This window comes from Sturnus vulgaris, chromosome 8 (assembly GCF_052056855.1).
Source record: "Sturnus vulgaris isolate bStuVul1 chromosome 8, bStuVul1.hap1, whole genome shotgun sequence".
NCBI classification, from domain to species: domain Eukaryota; kingdom Metazoa; phylum Chordata; class Aves; order Passeriformes; family Sturnidae; genus Sturnus; species Sturnus vulgaris.
This window is the reverse complement of record NC_142250.1, coordinates 9,432,729-9,450,153: the sequence shown is the minus strand read 5'-3', so window position 1 is coordinate 9,450,153 and position 17,425 is coordinate 9,432,729. Positions and strand designations below refer to the sequence as shown.

General features: G+C 41.9%; 1 protein-coding gene across 2 annotated transcripts in view; it reads right to left on the bottom strand.

The window, feature by feature from the left end:
• CCDC6 (coiled-coil domain containing 6) overlaps window positions 1-15,717 on the bottom strand; it is a 51,207-nt gene extending 35,490 nt beyond the window's left edge. For both annotated transcript variants that reach the window (XR_015805097.1, XM_014882315.2), the window contains exon 1: window positions 15,401-15,717. Coding sequence is in view for 1 of the 2 variants with exons in the window: in XM_014882315.2 (XP_014737801.1) it covers window positions 15,401-15,712 (312 nt within the window). In the remaining variant the exon portion in view is untranslated. The remainder of the gene's footprint in view (window positions 1-15,400) is intronic.
• Between the last annotated feature and the right edge of the window lie 1,708 nt (window positions 15,718-17,425).

The following is a 17,425-nucleotide window of genomic DNA, read 5'->3' as shown; positions in this document are numbered from 1 at the left end:
TTCCTAAACTTTACGTAGTAACCAAGTATCATATTAGAAAGCGAGCTGTACTGAAGTTCCTTTTCCACGTACGGAATCTACTACCATAAACTGGAAGGTTTGCCATTAAAATATTTGCCTTCTCTCAGTTCTTCTTGTGACTACACCTTTAGCAGACCAGGTTCATACTGCTGTATTTCCCTCTGTTCTCTTTGTACACAAGCAGCAGCTTCTGTTTCTCTTCTGATGCTCTTTTTCTGTATCACTGCACCATATACTGACCACACTGCTCTAGTGGCACTGCATTATATGAAGCAGCAAAATCCAGTATTTCCGATGAGGCATCAGCTTAAACATAGCCACATAAAAAAATAAACTATAACAAAAAAACCTTAAAAAATCCCTTCCCACAACTAGCTCTTCTAAAATCCTCACAAGCCTTCCTGACACTGCACAGCAAGCCAGTTCAGCAACCCAATTAACACCTACTCTGCAGTCAGTATCAGCACATTATCAGTGACCTGACATGAACATGTTCTTGCATTTTAGTGTTAAGGTATCATTTCAGACAATTTCCATAGTAAACATTTCATAAACTGTTCCAGGCACCTACAGTCAACCACCTGCAAGGCAGATACCAAGCATGCCCAGCCCGCATCACCTGTCTCCAGCAGCATCCAGAGTAGAGGTCACACAAGATTTCATAGGATCTTGCTGGAAACAGCATAACAAGCATTGTTTTGATCTAATCCACCCTTGAAGGTCTTTTCTCTTTATGTCAAGAGCCACCATGACCTCTTTTGCTGACAGGGCCCTGTGGACAATGTAACCCTGTAGATGGAGCTGAAGAGCAGTTGAATCTGACACAAGAAACTCAATCTTTGCTACTGAATATAGACTGAAGGGTTAGGAGAGCTTCGGGAAGAGATGATCTCAGTTGCTGCACATGTTACACTGATACTGTTCCCTTACAGGAGAAACTTCTACAGTGCAGCTATTTTTTTCCTACAAACCTTCCAGCTGCATCTGAAATGACCACAGTGCATGCAATGTGCCTTACAGACAAGGAAAAACATGAACCACCACAAGAACAGAAGTCAGAGAACTCCCACTGCTGCAAACTTCAGCGACTGCCCAGCAGCACATTCCTGGCTGTAAGGGCTGAAAGACAAGGAATTCCCACCCAAGTTCCAGTAATGATGTGGGCACAGCTTTCTCCCCATCCAAAGAAAGGTATTTCAGCTGGGTGGCCTGCCTGAAAGAAAAGAGCAAATGCTCTTGTGGTTGAAGTGGTGAGCTGGAATTCAAGTTCAATTTGTAGTATGATTTCCCATCTAATCTGTGATAAATTCCCAGGGTAATTTCCTCTGTTCTGACATAAAACTGCCTTTTTTGTCTTTTCCATTCTTTAGGATGAGTTTTCAGGAGAGCAATAGAAAGAACAATGAATTTTTGTCTTTGGACATACAGTATCTCCTAGAGGCCCCAAACAAGCACTAACACCTTTGAATAGTTTCTGCAGGACCCTAAGCTGTTGAGCTGATTTTTTTTTTCTTTTAAACACAGACCTGGCAGTGTAGGAGGAAAGCATCTTTTTGGTTGGATGGCTTCTAAAAACAAATAAACTAATAAAAAATACCACCCTCCACCCCCCTCAGAAACATAACGAACTTAAAGGCTTACCAAAAGTTATTTTCCAAATACACTAAGGAAGAAAGAAATTCATTATTGAAACTCATCCTGAGAACTTCAACTACTCTAAACATTACCTGTTGTGTAACATTAAAGCCACTGAAGCAGAATTGCTTCAAAGAACAAGTCCTATTATATTACAGCTATTCAGTAGATTAGTTCTGCTGCAAGAGACAGAAAAGATCTGTTTGTTATTATCATAACACAATTTATTACTCTAATAATAAAGGAATACCTTTATGAAAAGCTACCATTTAAAGTAATAAAATACGGTTCCTTTTAATCTCCATTTATAGGTGGAAATTCTCTGTCCCCTTCATCTCCCACCTCCCTCCTTTTTAAAAGGTCATTTAGGTTTTAGCCAGACATGTCAAAACACCTCTGTCACAGCACTCCTGCCACCAGCTCCAGGCACAGCAAGTTCTTCCCTCAATGCCTACAAGTGATCTAACATATGACCACATAAATCCACAATGGATGCAGACTGACTAGAGAAATGAGCTGACTCAAACAACACAAGAAATACATTTTTCTCCCAAGTCACTTTTATCCACAGTCAAGTGTTTTCAGCTCAACATCACTCATGCAAGCTTGTGGGACCTTCTCTCAAAAACTCAGGTGCATACATCTTGTGGTTTGGGAAGAGCACTTGAGAAAAGCCCTCAGAATTGACCAGTTTCCTAAACATAAAAGTGACTGGTATTCCTTCATGCTAAATAATCTCTTAGCATCAGCAATGAAGCAAATTGTTTGATGGTATGCAATCCCATTGAACACACTTCTTTCTCTCCATTTTGATGTTGACGTGAAAGTCTTGCACAACTGAAACACACAAGTGGTAAAAATGAAATAAGCAAGTTATGAAAACAACCTCATTTGACAAGCATAAATGTTTATAAAATGAATGCATTTGGCTAATTACAACTGAGGTGTAACAAGCTATATGAATTTCATAATTAACACAATCAATTCCTGAATTTACTTACATAATTGAAAAAATATTTAAACAGCTTTCTTCAAAACAGAAAAATAATATAGCTTACTCCCTTTGAAGGTTTTTATTATATCAAAATATTGGCATTAAGTAGTTAATAAAAATGTGGTTAATAATAAATAAATGTGAAAAAGCCACGTTTTTTGTGTCCGACAAAATGTCAAGAGAGGGCATAGAAAAATGTATCAATAACTTTTACTCAGCTGTTTAATCATGACCACACTATGTAAGTCCTAATGTAACTAAAGATGATATGGTAATAAAGCACCATAAAGGAAAAAGTAGCAGGGTTGTACAAGCACACATTAAACACTTCCTATTCTGAACACTCAACATGGCAACCTTAAAAATCTGACTATTCATTAGACACATGCTTTATAGCTCTTATTTTTCATGCACTTAAACATCATCATGTAGAACAAGCTCCCAGACTGTTATCAGGGCTGGAGTCTCTGCTTCCAGCAAACAAGAGCTGTAACCTGAGCCAACAGAAGTCACAGGCCAAGACAGGAATGACCCAGCAGGAAAATTAAATCTAGCCTGCACACCTTTCCAAATGGCTCTATTTCACGAGGTCCTTCCTGTGTCCCATGGCTGCACAGGCACCACACATTTCCTACACTTGCTGCATTTTCAGCAGCACTGATTTCTAGTGCATGTGTAAAGTAAGTATAACATATACAAGCACAAACAAACCCACTGCCCCTAAGTCCTCAAGTTCACTGCATACAAGCAACCACTGCTTCAAAAGGCACATTAAATATTCCTCAGAAGGGCTGTAATGACTGCACAGGCAAACATGGCCAGGAAGACACCAAGAATGGGGCCTTGTGAGACAACTTCCCCATCAGCCCAGCACAGGCAAGGGACCATTCCCAGCATAAAGCTTCAGCAACACATCTCCAGAAGACGATGAGTTTTGCCAGAAACTTCCCCATCTTTGCTAGTTTGTACCCAGTCAAAGATTTACATTGACAAAGACAGCCAATATGGAAAATACAGTGACACTGTCATATCAAACTGAACCAAAGTTTGAAACATCTCTCTCTATTAACCCTTTACTGATGACTACTAGAAAAAAATTTTTGCTTTACTCTTTTATTTCTAGTTGCACTGCTGTTTTACTACTGGATTTTTTGTACTGGAAATAGTTTGCTAGTTAATCAATAGTGTAAAACAAATGGAAAACAGAAGCACGTGGAACAGATTTTGCTTTTGCTCAGCCTCAATATAAAAAATGCTGAAAAACATGATAAAGATGCACAAGTACACATAAAAGGATGTGTAGTTTTATGTTCAGTTTGTCTAAACTTTCAAATGCACAGACTTGTCAACATGAAAGATATAAAAAACATCTTATTGTTCATAGCTAATCTCATAGCATATACTGTTTTGTTGGAGGTGGTGTGTGTTAATAATTTTCCAATGCCTGTGTGATCATTATAATAACCATCCATTTTAAAATGTCGTTTGTTCGACCTGCATCTACAGTATTCAAATTCAACAAAATCTGGTTGTCATGCTACTTAGAAACTAATAACAATTCTAAGCAACACCACCATTAGTACTAGAACCTACAAGGAATTTAGTACCCCAGTAGAAATAATTCTGATATCAGATATCTAATGCATAAAGACTTCCTTAATTAACATATTTCAAATGGTTTTTAGTTTATTTTCTGCCCACTGATAAATCAACATTTATCTTCAATGTAACCACACATTAACTAGTTCACTTTGCTGCACTGACCAATTAGGAAACTCAAAACTGCACACTCCCAAAAATTCAGAGCAGGAATAGCAAAAGATTTAGCAGAAGAGTAGACTATTAGGTGAGTAACTTAATACCCAGCTTCTGTTCAGAGGTATGTGGGTGCTAACAGGCATAACAAACTTCTGCTCAAAATGCAACCACAGCAAACTCCCGTTACAAGTAGCTCTGCAGCCACAACTGCTTCTCTGCTCCAAGGCAAAAGGGAACAAATGAAAGCAGTGAACAGAGATTTAAAAGTTACCCCCTGCAAATAACTTTCACAAAAATCCTACTTTATTTCATGCAGTCTGGGTAACTCACTGCAAGCATGTAAACACGAAAAACATGTTTTTCTTCATCGGACTACATAATAAGAGTTGAAGTGTAATTCTGTTATACCCAGTTTTTCACAGCAGCAGGTGCCAGACCACTGCTGCTGCATGGCATGGGCCATGCAGTGCTACCAGCATACCACAGGTATTAGCAGCAACTGTCCCTGTTCCCAGGCAAAAGACTGCAAATCTTCTCACTTCGACTGGGTCTTGAGCACCAGCTACCTGTGTATTCATCGTCCTTCCCTTCTAGGTAAAAGTGGCTTTCAGCACTTGTAGATCCTTGTTTCAAGTGTGTATAACCTCTGGTATATCTACATCAATCAACCTATCCTCCTTTAAATTTTTTAAAACTAGGGATTAAAGACCACCAGATAAAGATCCATTTATGGGGTTTTCAAACAGTAGATGCTCACCACATCATTTCCTAATTTTCTTTAAAACCCTTAAACCCTTTTTATTTGGTGGTGGGGAGGCAAGAAATGGGATTTGCTGTTGGGTTTTTGTTTGTTGGTTTTATATGACAAATTTAAACACAGCTTAGGTAATCATTAGGGATAGCAGTGTTTTTCCCCACAGTAGCAAGGTGTCCGTAGCCACTCAACACAAATAACCTCTTAAGAGGGTTAAAATTTCCTCCAGTTTCCTCTTACACACACTGACTTTCCAGAGAAACACTTTCACAGTGATTAACAAGAGCTGAAGATGAAACTTGTTATTAATTATAACCATACTTTTTCCTAAACCAACTAACATATTCACAAAGTGAACACAACACTGTCCAACTCACTGTTAAGGGACATTAGCTTGAGCTCTGTTACAGAAAAAGAAATGTTTCTATTTACCCCTCCTAGGAGTCAGTGAGTAGTCTTTTGTAGGCTTTTTTTTCCCTTCTCTACAATTTGGATGCCTTATAGTACCTATCACAGTATTCCAAAGAGCAATCTCTTTCCAGATTTTCAAGGCAAGAAACAAGTATATCAATGTAGTGTATGAAAATATGAAGAAGAGTATGAAAAAAATACATCCTTTGCCTTTGTACTCTCTGTCTCTGGCCCCTACAAACAGACATTTGTAGATGTGGGGTTGAATATTCATCCCATACAGAACTGGAGAAGTAGGTCTAACAGAGAGGAAGTTTTAGGAAATGCCTACCCACCTTTCCGTTCACAGAGCAAGGACGTTCCAGTTACATATACCAATATTCAGAGAAAAGGGATTTTTTGCAGATCTAGATTTCAGGTTAAATTTACTCTCTGAAATGGACTTTGGGAGTGCCCCTCTTCTTGACCCAATCAGGATTCCAGGGCCTGTGAGGACAGAGGTTTTGCCTACCTAATAATTCCTGACAACACTAGCCACAGTAAAATATCTACTGTTCATTTTTAACAGATGTGAAAAACACATACCCTTTAAAGCTCTTACAAAAGTGGTGGTTAAAACTCTACATTTTGCAAATTTCATAGTAGTGGCTTTTGCTGTTTATTTGAAAATGAAGTAAAACAAAGTAGAAATCCCACCACCTGGTGAAAGTAGAAATTAAAATGTAAATTACAGAAAGAAGCATAACTTTATACTGTAGCATGCTAAACATTGCTGAGTTTTATCATGTCTGACTTGTTCAGAAACATTTATACTTTCACTCAGGACCAAAGCATTTCATTGTGGGAATTATTTATACACGTGGTAGGAGTTTTAAATATGATTAGCACCACCACCACCAAGCGAACTAAAAAGGCCTTAGCTTTACAGTAGTAACAGAATCATCACGTTTTAGACAGTTTAAAGAATTAAAAGCATCCGAGGAAACTTTACAGACAGCTGAAACACTGCTAGGCTCTTTCCATCTACAGCAGGGCTGAACAGATGCTCATCCACCTCACTAAGTCCTCCCCAAACTGAGACCAGATTGTATGTAATATTAGAAATTTCAAATTAAGTAAAATTCAGAGCTGAGAGAGGAAGAGAAGCCTTATCTGAAGAGTTTCACCATCAGTTAGACCATCAGCTCAGGAAATACTTATTTTCCAGGAAAAAAACTGTTGCAAGGGAATGTACAAAGGGATAGAGGACTCTCAGTAGCTGAAAGGATTGTCCCTCCCCATAGACACCAATTAGCCTACAATGCTTCTATTTCACCTGAACAGTTGAAATAACTACAACTCAAGTGCAAGGATTAGAAACTGCTTCAATATTTCTGTAAAAATTGCTTCACCTTTTCTCAAGTAACCCTTGCACCCCACAGAAAGAGATGTGAAACCTGCACATCTGTAACTTGGAGTTCCCTACTTAAGACACATTTTTACTGTGGAATACTTCACCTCAACTGTCTTGCCATCATTTTTACTTTGTTCTCCATCCCATACATTGAAATGGGACACTAACAGAATACCGAATTAAAGGTCAAGACACATCTTCAGTCAGACAGAAGGACCTGACTGAAGAAGAGGAACTGGAGATGTTCCCTTCTGGACATCCCCAGGCTGCTGCATTGGAAGCAAGACATCACAAGATTGTTTTCTGTTACACATCCAGGGGAACTCGCTTTATATTGTATTTTTTTTGCCTCTCTTTTAAGGCATGTCTCTGTTTCTTTTCTATTCATTCTGTTTGAATCTCAAATCCTGTGCATAATTTAATTTGTACATTTTGAGCCTATTCTCCTCCTTCATTTTATGGGATTTTTTTCTTTAAGAGGAAGAGAGAAAGGATTCACCTCTTGCTCTCCTGCTAAATTTGGCAGCTTCCTCTTACCTCCCCACCTCAGCCCAAAAAAGAGCAGCAAAGCAACTGTTTCTTTCACTGTTTTTTACAAGGCTATGCTGAGATACATCAGATATCTACTGCTGACAATTTTCATTCCTGTGAAGGACAGCACTGTCTCATTTCTTAATTTCAATCACATTTCAAGGTCTGTTTGTGAGACACTGGCATTCCATTCTCCTGGAGCACCCCACAAGTCCAGCTGCCTGATCATCTTGTTTGCAGCTGCCACAGTCATCAATTCAATGGCTTCCAATGCTTCCAGTCCCCACCTGGAATCCCATCCAAGCATGCTTTATGAGGTGGAATGAAAGAAAACCTTTTGTGAAGTCTCCAGCAGATACATAAGCTTGCTCACCACAGATCAGTATTATCTGATCAATTACTACAAGGAGCTTTAGCACGGAGAGTCTGCAGCTGAAAATACACCCTAGGTATATTAACACTTAAAACCAAGAACTTGGAAAACAATAGCTTCAACATTAAAGTCAGTATAGGCAGTAGGAGGAAATAAGCAATAAGAACAAGTAAACAAAATTAACAAGTGCAAGAAAACCGCAGGCGACCACGTACCTACCCTGGAAAAAGAAAGATTAAAAAAGTGAAATAATTTTCCTTCATCCTTTGAAATCAGTATTAAAATTCAACCTCCATTAAAGTCAAAACCACAACCAAAATGAAGTACAGAACTTCCAGGATTTGCTAACTATTCTAAAGTCCTGTCTATACTAGCTTTCTAATACTGGGATCAGCAACAGCACTAGAAGCACCAAAAACCTCAATACTGATTGCTAAATCAGCTGACGTGAATAATGCAAAACTCAACAGTCATCTGGGCAAGTGACTACAAAGAAAGTTAAAAATGTCTGGCAGATATACATCAGGAGCATATATGACTTTTTTCTTCAATTGAAAGCAAACCTTTTGTTAGGTGTAAAATGCAGTAAAAACCAAAACAACCTCTCCTTCAAAATGCTTTTAAGTCACTGGAGATACACGAAGAAGGCCTTAGTCTCAGTAAATGTTCAAACCTGACAATAAAGAGCATTCTTAAAATAAAAGCTGATTACAAACCAGTTCGGACACAGAATTCATGACACAACCTCAATAAGAAAGTTCATTTAAGAAGCAAAATTACTTTCTATGGAGAACAGCAAGCTCACAGAAATACCAAGAACTTTCCCTTATTAAAAATTCCCAAAAGTACTCTACAATTTCAGTTCTTATTTCACTTTCATCCCCAAAATAATTCAGAGCAACATACCAGTATGCCTACTGACTAAAGACATTCCACCATTATTAAATATGGGAATGTCACATAAAGTAACTTATAAAAAAGTATAGTTGTTGAATAATATTTAAAGGCGAGCAAAACTAGCTGGTTATCAGAGTTTGGTATCAACCCAATGGCAATACTGCAAACAAATTAATTTACTGTATAAAGGACAGAAACATTAAACAGGTCATTCAGCATGGTTTTATAGAGAACAAGCTGTGGTAGATAAGAAAAGATTAATCTTTCAGCCAAGGACTATTTGTAATAAAGATAACCACAAAGGTGTAGGGTGTGTATAAGGCACCCATATGAGTTCTTCATTTAGTAGTATGTGCCAAACATTACTTTAAAATGCTTGTAAAGTATACACCAGGATTTCCTAGGTGGCTTACCGACCTCAAAAATACTCATCAGTGGGAAATTCCATTTCATCAACATGTACTAAGCAGGATGTTGTTTAAAATATTCCCTGCACAATTAATTAATTCCCTGCACCAAATGAAGTGCTACTGGACAACCCAACACAAATCCGACCTGAACAAGGTGTGCAACTGTATTTCTGCCAAATTAGCCAAAATACAGAGCAGCAAACTCATTAAAGACAACTGATCACACTGAATGAAAAAAATTATATAAAATAAGTAAAGTTCCAAATTAAGCTATCAGAAACACTTGTGCAAATCTGAAGCAGGAAAGGATGTTTAGACTAGACCAGTGCATCATATTAACTGAACACTTTGGATTTCAGCATCTCAGAGCCTGAGAGCTTAGTTTAGTTTGTCAATGTAAACTAAAGTTGCCTGTTACAGCCTGTATCTTCATGAGGAGAAAGCAGAGGATCCAGAATACTCATTAACCCAGCCAAAAGGCACAGCAGGAACCAACAGCTCAGCCTTGATGAAACTGATTGGACGCAGGACACCAAAACTTGTCCAAGCACAGTGATTCTTCATCTTAGTCTAGTCTTCAAATTAAAACTGGATACCCTCTCAAAGACACATTTCAAACTTAGGTACAAGGTTTAGTGTGGGAACAATTCACAAAACCATGTGACAAAAATTAAAACAGATGATTAACTAAACCTCTGAAGCCTCAAATTCCTTGAAAGTACAGGCATTCCTGTTGATTAATATTTGAGTTAAGTTCAGAAACATTTATTTTTCTGTGGTTTTTGTTTGTATTTTAAACAGAATTCAAGAAGGCCTACAACACATCCCAGTGACACTGTGTTAATAGCACATGGATGATGTTTTTCCCTGGGAATTGGATACATCAGTGGCTGTAACTACGAAAGGGAAGCAGATGCTACTACACCTTCCTACTACTGGCTCACCAGCCATGCAGCAAAAGCAGCACTGCTCTGACCATGCTATCCTAAGGGCCAAGGCAGCTAACACCAAAGGGCATTACTAAACTTCCTTTTTCCTTCACAGACATTTGTAGAAGTTGAACAGAAATTTCTTGAGAATCGAAGGTGAATGTGAGACGAAATACAAGACAGTAATTTCCTTCATGCCACCTCTTGGAAAGAATGTGCCAGAAAAATTACGGATGGACTTTCAAGGTGCATGAATTTGATAATCTGAGCAATTATGTTATCTTTACTCTAAAGGGCAGGAAAGTAAAGCATTTCTAAAATATGTTACTTTTTAGCTACTTTCAGCTGCAAAACTTGAGTGATAAATGACACAGCAGGATACAAAAGTGCTAAGCAGGTTTCTTACACCTATTTTTCACACAAGCAAGACCTACTTTAAAATCAAGAGTAAATAACAGATTCACAGATACATTTTGCAAAACATTAATATTTTTGCTTTCTTGGTTTGCTTTTTACCTCTCTCTGCTACAAATTGATTTTTTTTACTAATCCCCATGCCCTTATCAGCACTTTTTAAAGGTTCCTATTTCAGTTCAGATAGACTATCCTGCCCTTTTTTTCCTACTATTAATAGACACATTCTGTACTGGAACAGGTGTTCTGCCTTGAAATTCTGGTGCAAACTTCAGAAAAGAAAAAAGCATTTTTGCAGGAAATATTTGGCAATACAGTACACCCATTCACTTTCCCAAACTATGTGTCTAGGCTGACATCTTCCATGAAGACACACAACAGCAGATCTCACGCACACACATAAATCCCTCTGCACACTTCATTGAAAATAAAATGAAAAATTATAATTATTTCCAGCATCCAAATCTGGTTGTTATTGGGAAAACTGTAACAGGTCACAACAGCACACAGGATCCTTCTGATCTGAAAGCCCCAGATGCCTGTTTGCTTTCAAGAGATGGCTGTTATTGAAAGCAACAACTTTCTTCAGGATTTAAGTAGGGGGTGAGGAAATAGGAGCTGAGTAAGGCTTTTTTTTCTATTGTTCCTCCCAACAGGTGGGAGGCTGTTCACATAGCTCTGCAGAATCACAGAGGAGGCCGAAAAGACAGGAAATGCAACTGCCCTCTGCCAGCACTCAGGGAATGAGAAGAGTTAAGCTGGCAGCCAAGGTGCAGAGTGCAGGTTTAGCTACGGAAACAAGGGTAGCAGAGGCCTCACAGTAAAATACTGCCTCTCCCAAACTGCAGCAGTCCCATGTCCCAGTGTTCCCTGGCAGCAAGTGCTGCAAGCAGGCACTACCAGACAGTGATAAACTCATGGCAAGCTCACAAAAGCCAGCATATGCCATCAGCACTTCGGATCAGACTGGCTCATCTAAATTGATGATCCTGTTGGAGATCCACACAGCACCACAAATCAGGATTTCTAGGATAATTCTCATCCCTACAAAGCAAAATCAGGGAAAAATTGAAGAGAAATGTTCTTGTAAAATGTTAGAATGCATTAAAACTGCTACAGCAGGCATTTTGGAGTGGGCAAATTTTTAAATTAATGCTTCTTAAATACTCTTATCTTCACCTCAGTTAAAAAACTAAATAACGAAATAAGGCTTATTCTATTTTAATTTTCTAATTCCACAGAAGATGTCTGACTATAGTAGGCCAATTTACATGAGTTAAATTACCAAATCTAACGTCCTAGATAAAACTATGTAGCAGCTGGGGACTAAAACTCTTCTTGTTCTTACAAGTATTCCATTCGTATGAGGCCTGTCAGTTCAAAACAATAATAAAGAAAACCAAAATCCTTCCAGTATCAGCTAAAGGTTACACAGCTTTCACTGAAATAGGATGGCTTGGTTACATTAAATACCGAAGAGTAGGAAAAAAGGAGCTAAAAATCCAAATTCTACCAACTTCAAAAGAAACTTCCTGACCAAGGCATACCTACATTCAACTGAAGTATTTCAGCTTTTGTTACACACAGCAATTCATTCTTTTGAAAAGCAGTCACCCCATCACCCAGGTTTGAAAGTACTCTTATTTAACTAGAAAAGTCGTGCTGTCCCAGGCTTAGCCCATTAAATATGACATCTCTCTGGCAGACCTTTTTCACCAAAAAACTAAGGAAATTCACACAGGAAATCCACTTCTGGTGGTGCAGCACTATAATCAAAACTCACTACTTCTCATCTCAAACACACAGCATCTCAGATCTTCAGGCGCCTGTTTTTTCCCAACCTAAGCACCAGCCGTTCCATTTCCTAAAAAAGACCTTGCAGAAATACACCATGAGATCATACAACTGAGATTGCTAAATACATATAAATTAACCCTCTCTTCAAATGACTCAAGTGATCTTAGTAATTTCTTCATAATATATGATCTAAAACTGCATCTTCTGATGTAATGCTCTTGCACTGCCAGAGAACACCTGAAATATCCCCAGCTTTCACCCTGCTTTGCTCCCTCTTTCACCATGCATTACCAATAATAGCAGGTGAGATAAAGTTATTACATATATTTACTTACTTTCACAGTCTTGCACATGAACAACAGCATAACTTCATTTGCATTTCAGGCTACTGGAAGGAGTACAGCTCACACATATTTTTGGGCACACACTTAGTCCAAGCTGGCTTTACCAATTTCAGCCTGAAAGCAGCATTTGTTTTCACATGTTTTAGATGAGAGTACATACGAAGTTAGTGAGCATACAAGCCTGCCAAGCCAACACCTTTTCTCAGCCAGTTTTCCAAGTGCAACTACTTAATGCATTCTTCATTAACGCTTTATTTTCAAGAGGAGAATACAAAGAAGAGAATAAGATCCTATGTGGAAAACAATTTAGGTAATTTCTAAACTGACTGTATCCACGCAGTCACCAACAATACTGCAAACACAAAGAGATGTCATATTAACACTTACACCAGCACAGACACAAGAGGAAGGTGGAAGACCATCACCCTTCAACTGTCATACCTTAAACGGAAAATATTCAAAATCATTACAGACAATGGTGGGAGCTGCAGAAAGCAAAGAATCTCTGTGGCCTTGCAAAAAAAGCTCAAACAGGATCAGTGAAAGGGTTTCAGATGAAGAACTGTGTGGTTCAAGGAGTCACCTTCACCTACAGCACACAGGTTTAGTCATTCACCTGCTATTTTGGCTACCTGTCAGTTCCATTTGTGCTTCACAGCTTGTCCTCAACACTTGATAAAAATCAAAGCTGATTTGTGTCATTACAATGCCCACAACAGGAAAGATACACAGCGCCCGTCTGTCAGCACAGTAACACTGTGAGGAGCTGGAGCTTGTGGGTAGAGGAGCAAATTGACAAAGATTTAGAATCACAGTGGAGAAAATCAGAAAATTTTCTAATCCTATGACGTTTGTATGCAAATGACACATATTTCAACATTCCAATAAAGTTCATCTCCCGTCACCTGCATACTAGAACCACACAACAAAGTATTCAGACTGCAAATGTGTTTACATTATTGACTATATAAACCACAGCACAAGGTCTCAGTGGCCTGAAAAAAATTTCTGTTTTGCATTCATTATTTCACCACTTGCTGAATTAGAAGTGGTTTGCTCAGTTGTGCACACAGTTTAGCATACCAAAGCCAGAGCATCAGCTAAAGATGTCGGTTGTCCAGACAGTCTACAGGTTGCCATTAAACTAACATCTTTCCTCTCTTGATCCAAGATGTCAAAAACAGAGCTTCAAATTTAAGGAAAAAACCTCCTTTTTATAAATTAAAACCCGATGAAAATGTAAGATGATCAGTTCCTAAAGACAGTGCCAGAACTTTAATGCACACAAGCATTTTTTTCCAAGTTGTTTACAAACAATACACCTACCAGGGGTTCAGAAAGATGCTGTGTCTTTTTAACAGGCAGAGAGAAAATGTCTGACTGACAAGGCGTCTCAGCCCCTTTCAACATTAGAAGGCACTCTGCCGCTACCTAATTAAGGCACATTCTCTTCTCGTAAAGTATTAACAAAGCACACATTTCCCCGACTAGCACTATATTTGTCATCCTTGAATAAATTACTTCTGTATTGTATTTCATGCTCTCTTCCGGCCCACATCCTGCTAGACATTGAATGCTTACTACTAGGAGCAGATGAGAGGTATGCCTAGGCAAGTTCCATTTCTTGGCTAGATGCATCGACAATGAAAAAGCTGAGTATCAATAAAACAGACATTATGCTCATAGTGAAGTACCCCCTGTGAAAAATCAGATGAGATGAGAGTGCACACACGCAGGTGGGATTGGTCTCTTCTAAAACATCTCCACCTACACTGGAAAGGATGGTCGGGACAGTATCAAGAGTTACCTTTAACCACTCTTTAGCAAGTTACCTACTCTGCAGGAAGGCCAGGACCATTACAATGCCTAAACAATCCCTTTAGCCACTGAATTAGCAGTGGCTAATTTAAATTATTTAAAGTCCCAGCTCCCAAGCTCATAGAGAAGAACAGAACAATATTTCCATAGTATTTTGATATGCACTTTACTGAGGATTCCTGGCTAACAGCATCACATAAAACAGTGTTAAACTCCAAATATCCTCACAGTGCATATAAACCAGGAGCTGAGCTCTTGCCGGGACACAGTGCTGCTCTACTCGCATTATTTTTAAGAGTCTTATTTAAATTATTTTCAAATTACTTGAAATACCGCAGCTAACAAAACATTACAAACAAATCAGACGCTTTCTCATGACCAAGAAGCTATTCCTGCAGCTCGCCCATTCTCCACAGTGGCTGAAGAGGTGACGGCTGAAGAGATAATCCGTAATCTCCGCAGATTACTTAAACTCCAACGAAATCTCTGAGAAACTTCAGGGCAACACGGAGCATCGTCCTTCCCCTGCCCGGCCCCTCCCCGAGCCGCAGCCGCCCGGACACCGGGCAGGGCGGGCCGGCGAGGCGGCCTCCCCGCGGGGAAGCCGGACGGCCACGCGGGTCCGGGCGGGGGAACCGCCTCGGCTCCTCGCCGGTTCCGCCGCCGGTGCCCTCCCGGTGCCGGGAGGGGGGCGCGAAGGGCGCGGGGTGACCCAACCTGTGCGTGTTCCCCGCACCCTAGGCCGGGCCGCGGTGACAGCCGGGCCCACCCGAGGTGACTCGTACCGGCGAGCCGGGAGGCAGCCGGGGGGCCGGCGGGGAGGCCGCGGCCGGGGCCGGGCCCGCCCTGCGCGGACACCCCGCGGCGGGGACACCCCCGCTCCCCGCCCGCCGGGCCCGGCGCGGCGCCGCCCGCACTCACGATGGTGACGCTGGCCTTGCGCAGGTCGCGGTTCTCCTCCTGCAGCGCCTTGCACTTGAGCTTGTAGGTTTCCAGCTCGATCTTCAGCACCTTGTTCTCCTGCTGCAGCGAGGCCAGGCGGTTCGTCAGCTCCTCCAGCCGGAACGGCGAGATCACGATCCCGCCCGCCTTGCCGCCCCCCGAGGAGCCGCCGCTGCCGCCCGCCGCGCCGCAGCCGGGCCCCGCGCCCGGGCCGCCCCCCGACAGCGGCCCCGCGGTGCCGCCGCTGCCGCCGCCGCCGTCGGTGTCGCTCTCGCTGGCGCTGTCCGCCATCGCCCCGCGCGCGCCGCCGCCGCCGCCGCCCGAGCAGGGGGCGGCGCCCGCCGCGCGCCGGCGCCGAGACGGGCCGCGCGCCCGCCCACAGCGCCGCCTGGCGGCCCGCGCCGGCACCGCGCCAGCCGGGACCTGGATGTGCCGGGAGCTGGGATCCGGACACACCGGGACCGGGACCGGGATCGGGATCGGGATGTGCCATGAGAGGGGATCCGGGACACTCCGAGTCCGGGACCGGAATGAGGGAGGCAGGAGAGGGGATCCCGGACACACAGAACCCGGGACCGAGGGATATGCCTGGGGGCTTCCCTACACACCCTGCATCCCGGACCCGGAATGTGCCCGGAGGGTCTCTGTTCCACACCGAAAGCGGTGTCGGGATGTGCCCGGTGGGGACGTGTCCAGGGGAATCTCTTGCACACCGGTACAGCCCGTTTGTGGAGTTCATTTCATCGTATCGCAAAACCCATGCGGGGAAGCCCCGGGCTCGTCCGGCAGCGCTGTGGGGAGCCCAGGGGTTCGCTACACAAGACCCAAACCTTGTTTTGTTTAAGAATTTTTGCACTAAAACCGCGTTGGGATGCCCACAGCGCTGCCCGGGCTGTACCTCCAGCCCAGGCCCCTTCCCTGGGGCAGCTTGCAGCCCCTCAAGGTTGGACACCACGAACAGAAGGAGCAGTGGCCCCCACCCGCCGAGGCTCGGGGTCTGTGGAGGTGCCAACCTTGCCTTTCCTCACAGCACACAGACCAACTGGCATGTTAATTCAGCCGTCCGTACATCAGCAAAGCTGCTTTAAATTAAAATATAAGGACACTCATTTCTTATTACTGATAATGTATTTCCGGATTAGTGGGTGCATTCGTTTCTTTCCTTCTTGTTTTGTTTTTGTACTATATCTTTGTAGAGCAGCAGCGAGCTATAGCGGAGAATGTGTGCCATGCATTCTAAGGCAAAACATGGTCTGTATTTCTCCCGGATAAATTAGTCACAAGACTGTATAATTGGTTTCTCAATTATTTATGATGGGGTCTTTTAACAACAGTAATTCTTCCATTAGTGACAAGTAAGGATTTCATTATTTCCAACTGCACTACCTTTTTGTTCCATGCCACAGTAAATTTCAAATTTTACTCCTTTTAATGGCTATAATATAGGAAGGAATTCCATCTCTGTAAAGTAATTATTCTTTTCGCCTGCCTGGGAATAGAAGTGCAGGTCGTTTTATTTTTGGTCTCTTAATCACAAGAAAAGCAGTAAAGTTCTGAGCTTTGGGCACTGTTTCCTCTGATCTCTGTCTATGTGTCTGTCCCTGGTATGTGACACTGCCCCAAACATGGCTCAGAATGGAGGGAGGGCCAAGTGGGAGTCCCCATCCAGCACCAGCAGTGACCCACAGCTCTTTCTCAACCCCATCAGGAGGCATCAATTCAGGGCTTTTCAGGCTACAAAAGGCCCTGCATCCTCTACGCAGCCCTGTGGAAACTGAGGCACACTCCTGCATCCTGTTACCTCCATAGTGATCCTATTAACATGTAATACAGCCACCAAGCAACCCTCTGCACCGCCCTGGCAACTGCTGCCCCTCAGCTGGATTTCCCATCTCTGGGCTTAGTTAGGGTGGGATTTCTCCCAAAACATAAGAGCATTCTCCTCAAGAGATGCTGCCATAGATGCACGGAGCAGTTGGCGATGTCCATGAGGCCTCATGAGAC